This window comes from Gopherus evgoodei, chromosome 3 (assembly GCF_007399415.2).
Source record: "Gopherus evgoodei ecotype Sinaloan lineage chromosome 3, rGopEvg1_v1.p, whole genome shotgun sequence".
Taxonomy (NCBI): Eukaryota; Metazoa; Chordata; order Testudines; family Testudinidae; genus Gopherus; species Gopherus evgoodei.
In genome coordinates, this window is record NC_044324.1 from 112,571,907 (window position 1) to 112,581,716 (window position 9,810).

The 9,810-nt window shown below is 38.3% G+C and overlaps 1 protein-coding gene across 13 annotated transcripts in view; it reads left to right on the forward strand.

The window, feature by feature from the left end:
- EYA4 (EYA transcriptional coactivator and phosphatase 4) overlaps window positions 1-8,844 on the forward strand; it is a 248,085-nt gene extending 239,241 nt beyond the window's left edge. For 9 of the 13 annotated variants that reach the window (XM_030556335.1, XM_030556341.1, XM_030556344.1 and 6 more), the window contains 3 exons: window positions 329-450; window positions 3,742-3,842; window positions 5,483-8,844. In XM_030556335.1, coding sequence (XP_030412195.1) covers window positions 329-450; window positions 3,742-3,842; window positions 5,483-5,563 — 304 coding nt within the window. In that variant the 3' untranslated portion in view covers window positions 5,564-8,844. Of the gene's footprint in view, window positions 1-328; window positions 451-3,601; window positions 3,703-3,741; window positions 3,843-5,482 lie in introns of all 13 variants that reach the window. The other 4 variants (XM_030556339.1, XM_030556343.1, XM_030556348.1 and 1 more) reach the window with 1 other exon arrangement.
- The last annotated feature ends 966 nt before the right edge of the window (window positions 8,845-9,810 follow it).

Sequence of the window (9,810 nt, forward strand, 5' to 3'; positions counted from 1 at the left end):
TGGCAACATTTTTGAAAGCAACTAGTGATTTGGGGTGTCTTTTTTTGAGCATTTATTTTGACACATCTTAAAGGGAACCAGTTTTCACAGCACTGCAGGCCTATGCACTTGCCCGAAACAGAAAAACCTTCCAACAAAGGATAAGATTTTTAATAAAATGGTTCTTGAGGCTGGTTAAGTGATAGTAATGCATTTGAATTGACTGTTAATGTCAGGAAATCCTGAATGCCATCCTCAGCGGCCAATTTTATTTAGCAAACTATTAACTGTATAATTTTTTGAATGATGTACCATTATTCAGATTCAACAACTATTTCTCTTCCTTTAGGAGTAACTGTGTAAATGTTTTGGTAACAACCACACAACTTATCCCAGCACTTGCAAAAGTCCTGTTGTATAGTTTAGGAGGTGCTTTTCCTATTGAAAATATTTACAGTGCAACCAAAATAGGTAAGAAAATTACTCTTTAGTCCTCAAAGACTGCATTTGCTTTATCATATGAAAATATTTTTTTTCCTCAGTGGTTTGAGCATTGGCCTGCTAAACCCAGGGTTGTGAGCTCAATCCTTGAGGGGGCCACTTAGGGATCTGGGGCAAAAATCAGTACTTGAAGGTAGGGGGCTGGACTCAATGACCTTTCAAGGTCTCTTCCAGTTCTAGGAGATTGGTATATCTCCAATTATTATTGGAGAGGAATAGCTCAGTGGCTTGAGCATTGGCCTACTAAACCCAAGGTTGTGAGTTCAGTCCTTGAGCAGGCCATTTAGGGGTTGGGGGCAAAAATCTGTCTGGGGATTGGGCCTGTTTTGAGTAGAGGGTTAGACTAGATGACCTCTGAGATCCCTTCCAATCTGATAGTCTATTATTCTAATTATAAATGGATTCAAAACCACTTCTCTGATAGTGTGAATATGTAGGTAGAAAATAAATTATGCATTGCCTCAGTTTTTAAGATGAAAAATTTAAACATCTATGTTAGCTATGAGTACTTCTAATCCCAGTACTTGTCACATTTATTTATAGAATATGTACCATCTAAATATATAACTCTGTCAGAGGGTGACCCTGGCACTTATACAGGGAGCAGGACAAGTGCCCCTGATAAGTATGCTCCAATTAAGCCAATTAAGAGGGCACCTGGGTATAGAGCAGAAAAGAGAGCCAGTGAGAGAGAGACTGGTGAATCAGAGCAGCCTGTGTGGGAATCAGGAACAGCTGAGAGCTACCAGGGACCATGGGACTGTGGAACGTTCCTAGAAAGAAACAGAAGATGGTTCCTGGGGGCGGGAAGGCTGAAGGCAAGAAAAGCACCTAGAGGGGTTTGTTGGCTGACTTCCCCAAGCTTGGGGAAGCTTGGGTCGGAGGGTAGGATGAGCCTGAGGGACACAGCCAGGGGTGAAAACAGGGGAGCAGTGGAGGGGCTTACCTGCTGACATCTCTAGTGCTGGAGGCCTGGATGCAGGGGAACGGAGAGAGGGCCAGAGGAGAGGCTATCTCGAGGGATTCCCATTGTGAAGAGCAGGATTATACTTGTGTGGAAGGGCTGTGGGAACTTGTACAAGGACCAGGGATGACTAGGAGTCCAGGCAAAGTTGAAGAAGCCAGTACATTATGTGTTTTATCAAACAACAAGATATCTTGAGGTTTTCATGACTGCTTGCATTTGGGTGAGAAATGGACTACGTGTCCAGGACTTCTGTTTTGGACCATTTGCACAAGGTTTAATAATAAACCAGCCCCAAGGAAGATATTTGTTATAGCAAGAGAACCTGAAGAGGAGTTACTGAGGACTTTGGAAGGGGAAACTGAGGCAGGCATGCCTGTCATGCCATGGCTTGCCACAAGAGGGCACTCTACGAGGATGGTCCCTCTTACATTCCCCCTACTGAATTTCATCTTTTATATGTTAGATGTATGTTATATAATTCCAGTGCATTCTGTGAACCAGCATTTTTACAAATTCAGCTACCTCATCAGCATTATATGAGAGGCTCAGCTAATTTGTATTATAAACTAAGATCTTCATTTCATACACAGTAGTTTCAGGCATCCAATACCCTTCTGGTCTGTTAAGTAACTTATAAATAACTTTTTATAATATACTGTGACAAATTATACTCTTGAAAATAGCAATCTACAAAATAAAAATTAGGCTTGGATTTTCAAAGGTACATCTAAGACTCCTTTGAAAATGCAAACTCTAGTGCATGCAGAGTGATTATAGAATATGGGGAGTGAAGGTTTCCAACTGATGAAAGGTTGTATTAAGAATTCTTAAATGATTGTGACATTTAGGTCACAGGACAACCCACATTTCTATTGAAAATCTAAGGAGAATTCCCTTTAGAATATAATATGGCCTCACTTTTGACTCCTGGTGGTTTCAGAAGAACTTGCATCTGAACATTGGAAATCATAGATCAGATCCAATTGTGAATCAGGGGAAATCGCCATTCTGGTGACCTTTAAACAGCTAATAATTTGGAAGAGTTCATATCTGACCCATTCATCCATTCCAAATTTTAACGAAGATTGATTGATTGTTAAATTCTATCAGACTTCATTGGCAAAGCGTCCTGAATATATTTGGTTTTAGAGTACCAGTTTTTAAATGTGCCTTTTAGCAACACAAAGAAAAATTGATATTTTGATAACTTAATTAGCTACATCATTCCATAATGAGGGGATGCATGAAATCATTTAAAACTTTCTCAAAGAATTAAGTATATCAAGTAGCCTAAATTCCATTAAACTGCCAATTTGATAGATATCATATTTATAGCAAGCTTCACATTTTAGACTAGTGTGCAAACTGCACTCAGACTACAGTAAGCAATGGTATTCAGAGTAGCACCATTTGCCACAGGAAAGTAGAATTCTTGCCTAGCATGCAGGGGAATTATGCCCACTACTACAGCCCTTCTGGGGATGCAGTGCACACCACTCCTGTCTCCCCACATCTTTTCAGGTGGGTTGTGCTGCCGGGATTGTACAAAAAGAGTGGTTCCTGCACTCTGAGCATAGTATCTGTACTTGGAGCTGGCCCTTAAACTTACTACAATCTGGTCTTCATTCAGCAGTTCCAAATCACAATGTTTTCCTAATTATAAGCCTCCTTTCTTGTCATTGGCTGAGCGCGCTTAATCCACAGTCTTGCAAAATGGCACATAAGGCAGAAAGTTGCCCCTGAAACATTTCATTCTTCTCCCTAGCTTTGAGTGCCCATCATCCTATAATCACAGCTCTTCCCCCTGCAGTAAATGCATTTTAAAATGAAACTGCTACTGTCCTTAGGGGAAAAACTTAAAATAATCTGCAAGTACTGAAAATCAATTTTATATTTTTACAATAGCAGTAATACCAGCCTTCTATTACAGCCAAAATCTCTACCTAAGGTTAGGAATGAGATCTAGTATCAGATAAATCTGCTTAGTCTGACCAAAGGAATTCAACTGCTTTTTGGCTGGTTGCATTTGTGAAACAAGCCAAAAGCTGGGAGCTTTGAAAAAATGCACACTTTTTAATAGAATTCACTTAATCCTTTGTAAAGCTTTAAGATAACTCACATGATGGCTTGAATAAGTAGTGCATTGTTTTTCAGGCAAAGAAAGCTGTTTTGAGCGTATAGTGTCCAGATTTGGCACTAACATAACTTATGTTGTGATTGGAGATGGACGAGATGAGGAGCATGCAGCTAACCAGGTAACTTCACTCTGAACTCTTATCTCATTTATCTTCCAGGAAAAGAAAGTTGCTTTGAACGAATAATGCAAAGGTTTGGCAGAAAAGTAGTATATGTTGTTATTGGGGATGGTGTAGAAGAAGAACAGGCAGCAAAAAAGGTAACCTGTCTCATGAAATGTTGGTGTGATGCATAGATACTAATGCAAGCCTTTCTGTTTCATTTCTGCTAGTGTTGCACAATGGCAGATTGGCAAATAAGTTGAATATTCAGAGGCACCAAGAGCATGAAAAGGCCAACACTTACATTAAAATAAACCATTTGGATTCTAGCATTTGCTTTATGACAATCTGGGTAAGAAATGTACCCCCCAAAATTAAATGAATGTTAATGGGGAGAAAAAAGCAAATGAAACCTAAGATATAAACAGAAGTAATAAAGCAAGAGGGGTTTTGGTTAAAACAACACGTGGAAATTAGAGCCAGAGCTATTGAAGAGAATGCAGAAAACCAGCAAAAATATTGTGCCAAAGTTCTTCTATCGTGAAGAAAAAAAAACGCCTTTAGAATATACTAGGAGAAACATGATTGATTTTAAAACATAGTTTGTTTCAAGAAACACTTCTGCAAAAGGAGGACACACAAATGTACAAATAGTTTCTTCAAAGTAAAAAATGTTCATTTTCTGCACAGTTTCTCAAAGTCAAAATTTGTAAATGTGACAGATAAGTAAATAAATTGTTAATATTTGAAAACAGAACAAGTTGGAAATCTTTCAGAAGTCAAAATGCATTCCAGTGTAACTCCCAGTAATGTAGAAAAGCTGAACTCTGAATGTTGTGCTCTTTGCCTCCTGAGTTATGACCACACATACCAAGAATTAGTACTAAGGATAGCAAAACTTAAATCTTTCTAGTATTTTGATGGGTCCTATGTGTTGTTTTGACATCTGCACTGTAGTGGAAACAAAATCAAAATGCTCATTCCAAATGGTTGCTTATAGAGGTGCAGTACTGGTGATGGGTCTAAGCTGAACACAGGTGGTTGGTTTTGGCAGTTTCCAGTTGGCATGCTTCTCTCTAACTGTAGCTGTACTTGCATGAATAGATATGGTTTTCAGAGGAATAGATGAAAACAGCAGTTTACAAATAGATCTGAACTGAGCAAAATAAAGGTTTTTACCTAGTTCCAGGGAGGTAGTCAGCTAGAGGAGTGTCCAGCAGCAGCCTTCGAAGAATGATCTGGCATGCATAGATCTGCAGTTCACTATACTGCATCTACCAGCAGACATTGATGTTTCCTGCAGGATCAGTCATCTTTATTTAAACCAGTGTTTCAAAAGTTTCTCTCCAGAAGAGTTTTCCCCCACCTGGACCAAAAAAAAGATACTTGTCTGTGTTGCAAAATGTTATATATGAGCCTTTCCTTAATGACTGTCCTATAACCATTTAAATGGGAATTGAACCTTTTTAATGGTAATAAATGAATATAAATTAATAAAATTTCATAGTAGCAAATGAGCAAGCTCCCCGAGCCAAATGAAGGGAGTTGCATTCAGCGAGTGTTGGGCTATTTCCAGTGTGAATAGTGAAACAGACTGATTATTTCCTCTTAGTTCTAAGAATTAAGCTCAGATCTATTTTTGGTCTGATTTTTGTCAGTATTTTACTAACAAACATCAGATCGCAAACATAACATTACAAATATATTGTTGTGAGCTTAACTGTACTTATTTGCTGCGTGCCTTCTGCTGTAGACAAGGTGTTCATTTTTCCTCACTTTTTCCCTCTAACAAATGCAGCACAACATGCCTTTCTGGAGGATATCAAGTCATTCGGACCTCTTGGCTCTACATCAAGCACTGGAACTAGAGTATTTGTAACTGTGTTCTATAGTTGGCGATCCTTTTTTATATTTCAAGTACACTGAATTTTTATGTGTGATTCGATGCCTCTGGCTTAACACATATGAATTGTCTTAAGAAGGGAAGAAATATTTGGAATGAAAATTCCACAATGAAGAATTCAGATTGCTGAATGGAGTTAAAATGTTAGTGCTACATAAGGAAGCTCTATGGTCTTATATATGCAATATTTTTAATGAATAAAAACTATGGAGGTAACTGGTACACACCAAATGAGCCCTAACGGAGCGAACAAAGGACTCATAATGGCAAAGCACCAACATGCATTTTCTGACCGACAAGGTGGTGGTCAACAACATTCCTCAATATGGGGTATACTCAGCACTGAGGTTTGAACCAGACTTTAGCCTACCTAACCCAGAAAATCTGAATTGGAATGCACTCAGACTGTATAATGACAATCCTGTCTAGACCTGTAATTTGTGTAAATTATTGATGAAAATAATTTACTGTGACTTTATTAGCAGTTGATTTTTGGAAGTGGATGCAATTTTTCTTTTTCTTTTTTTTGGAGGGGGATGGGGAAGGGTTATATAATATTGTCTCTTTTATAAGTTTGGCAAACAGAATGTGCATAATGATGTGTTGTGCCTTAAAGACAAGACGTGTTTGTGTGTTACAATGTAATTTTGGTTAAAAACTATGTAGATAAACAAAAAAAAGTTGTGACATTTTTTGACATGACCAAATTTCAAATTCAAGTAATCAAAGAGCAGGGCTGCATCAAAAGCATTTTAAAGTAAGTATTTGTTTCAGTAAAAAAAAATAAAGGAAAGTTTGTGGTTTTTATTTGGTTTCTGAATAGTTCCACTAAAGAAAGTTAAGAGGCTTTTGGGAGACTGAAATGATATTGGGGACTGTTACTTTCAAAGCTAAAGCAATTGTTTAACATCTTAAACATCCTTTCTTCATTCTCACATGAGAAAACTAAGAGCCATATTCATTAATTACTTACAGGCTACAGAAAAACCTGCATAGGGAGCATCTGCCATTTACACAAAACCAAATTAAGTCTCTTCCATTTCCCTCTTTCCCTGGTTAGGAATGGCATGGGGGATCATATTCCACAGTGTAGTCCTACCACCCCACATCTGATTTCAGCGTCATGAAGCAACTGGAAGTGTTAATGACTTTAGTTTATTATGGAGGATGGAAATTGCTCTTCCTTGATACAGTATGTGGCAGCACATGTGCGCCCACTTGTTCTGACTGTGTAGAGAATTTGTCATGATAGGATGTGAAATGCAGATGCCAGGGACACCTGTGTAAGGACAGTACTCAATAATGATATGCAGTCCTCCTGTTCTTTACTGTGAAACCAACCTATTTCTATTCAGGAGTTGCTTATAGGTAAATTACTTGTTGCTTATTTAAACTACATTGACCATGTCAAAGTCAGGTCTTTGGGTGAAATTCTGGCCCCCTTGAAGTCAATGGCAAAACTCTTCTATAATCAAATAAAAAGGAAATCATTTGCCTCCATTGGAATTTTGTATGCAAGTCATTCAGACAACAGGCTGGTAAGCTACTGCCACAAGTTTTAAATGTGCAGCCATCACACTAGTCTTGCCACATATTAAAGTATATACCTCCACTTACAGAAGAAATGTGGGGGGGGAGATTCCTTTTTCCCCTCTCTTGAAAGAGTCCTATGGTTGGGAATTATTTACAGGTACTTTATTCTTACAGTATGGTACCTGATCAAATTTGGCCTAAAAATAAAATTTGATGGAAGCTTAAAATTTTAACCTCTTTACATTTTTTTTATTGCAGTGGAGATTTTAAGTGAAGCAATTTTAAATATACTAAAGGACATTAGTCTTCAAAATCATTTTAATATTTGCCTTTAAAAGGAACATGGCAGCTATAGTAACATAGTCCACAGCCTGCCATCTATTTAAAAAAAAATCACAATGTCATGGGAGTTATACATGTGAATGTATGGGAGGGTATGGCTCAGATATAAAATCTTGGTATGCTTTTGTACAGCATCTAGCCCAGTGAAGCCATTATAATATTGGGACCTCTATGCATTAGCTTCATACCATTAATAATAATACATAATTCGCAAAACCTTACAGCACCTCACCACTTAAGTGTTTAGCCCTAAGCCCTTTACACACTATACCAAAGCTCTTTCCAGAATTCCAGATGCACAGATATACTCTACTTAAGGAAAAAGTAACACATGTGGTATCTTTAAGTAGAGTCTTATAGCATATTCTTACTTCAGTAAGGCTGCCTGCATGACAACTACAGGCATGAATAACCAAGGCAGATATTTTACTCAAATTGGACAGTTCCAAATCGATATGGTTGGACCTAAAGTAAGCTCTGGTCATTTGGACTTTGAGTTCATTTTAATTCAATGTATATAATACAATAATAACTGGCTCCCTTCAACCCCTACCCCCAAAATGAATACAATGTTATGTTTGCAAATATTGTGTGCAATTAAAATATAGACTATTGTGCCTTTTGCAGTTACTGTAGCAATCTAAAGTGAGTACAGTACTTGAACATTAGGCACTTTTAGTACTGCACTTGCAAGATATAAATAGTGCAATTTCAATCAGAGTAAGCAATATCTTAAATGTCATAAGAGGTAAGTTAGTACAGTTCAATATAAAAAAAGTAAAGTGAAATCTAGAAGCAAAGCTCTGTCTTAGAAACATTTCTTGGCTGTGCACAAAGATATAGGTGATGGCTGACTCCCAGAATTGGATTTTATTAGTATCCAGTATAAGCAGCAATATATGCACCAAAAACAGGTGCAAAAACATGTTCCAGTCTAAGCATTGACACAGGAGATCTGCCCATATCAAAATCCTGGATCCAAAGACACCTGAACATTGGAGGGGAAGGTGGGGTTTGAAATCCAAATCCCAAATTTAAGTGTGTGTGGATTTGGCCCTTGCCAGGAAGACTACATTTTAGGGGGGAACTTGGATCCAGCTCCACAGTTTTAGTTCAGGAGCCAGCTCTACCTTATACCAAGCACATGCTTTAAACGAATATGATAGTTAGTATCTCTAAAGAGGAACTTTTTAAGTGATATGAGCCAAAATTGCGTTAGACTCCCAGCAATAGCAGCATTTTGGAAATTTAATTGAAGCCAAGTGTCTCTGTCATGTATTAGCAAGTTCTAGTTTATTGGGGCCTACCTAATTTAAGATAATGTAAATTAATATTAAAAGCTTGTAAAATATATGTACATCTTTACTACTTCTCAATAAATACATTTGGAACTGTTGTCATTTTCTGCACTATACTGCCCTGCAAGATTTCTGGGTTGTGTGTTTGAAACCCTCATTATACAGAAGTCTCTTCTAAGGGCAGGGTCTCAGTCACTACAGCATATCTGTTTTCTTAATATGAATTCCTGATTCATTTATTTATTACCTGTAACATTTTTGTGCTTGTGTCTTTTCTACATGCAAGTGCATCAAAACTTGGGTTATTTTACATAGGAGACAGTTTGAACTACTGAAGAATTGACAGGTAATCTAGTCAACAGTCCAGCCCTCATGTGAGTTCCCATTATGGCAGTATCTTTGTTGCTATTGCTTCATGGCCCTCTGTAGCTCAGAAGTAGTGAGCCTGAGCTGGAGGAGGGAGTCACTCTGCAGCAGTTTCCCATCATTTAATGTATAGACGGTCATTGGTACTTAACTGCTCACTCATGCTCCTGCATGAAGCAAGGGAACAGCAAGGACAGAGGTTTTTTAATGGGAAATAGGCTCAGGGATATAATTTATTAAGGACTGACCATGACATAAGGCCCTGATCCTGCAGAGAATTAGGCATATACATAACTTTATGCAGGTGGACCGGTCCCATTGACGTCAAAGTCATGAACGTGCTTAAGTCTTTGCAAGCCTCCTTATAAACCGGTCTTACTGGTGTCTAGAAGTGATAAGGGCCAGATCCTCAGCGCCCCACCTGAAGACTTGGCCCTAGGTAAACAACAGTAAGGGGTCGGGGCGGAATAATTAACAGAAGGTGCACATCCTTCTATCCTATAAAAAACCCTGAAAGTGTGCTAATCAAAAGACCAAAAATTGCTTGTATTAGTTTGTGCTGGGTTAAGGATGTGGCGGGGGACAGAATATTTGTCTTCCTCCACCTCCTCCTGCAGAAGTCAACAGGTGGTAAATGGCACTAGACCTCTACAAGCACCACGCTGCCACAGCACTTTCTGTCCA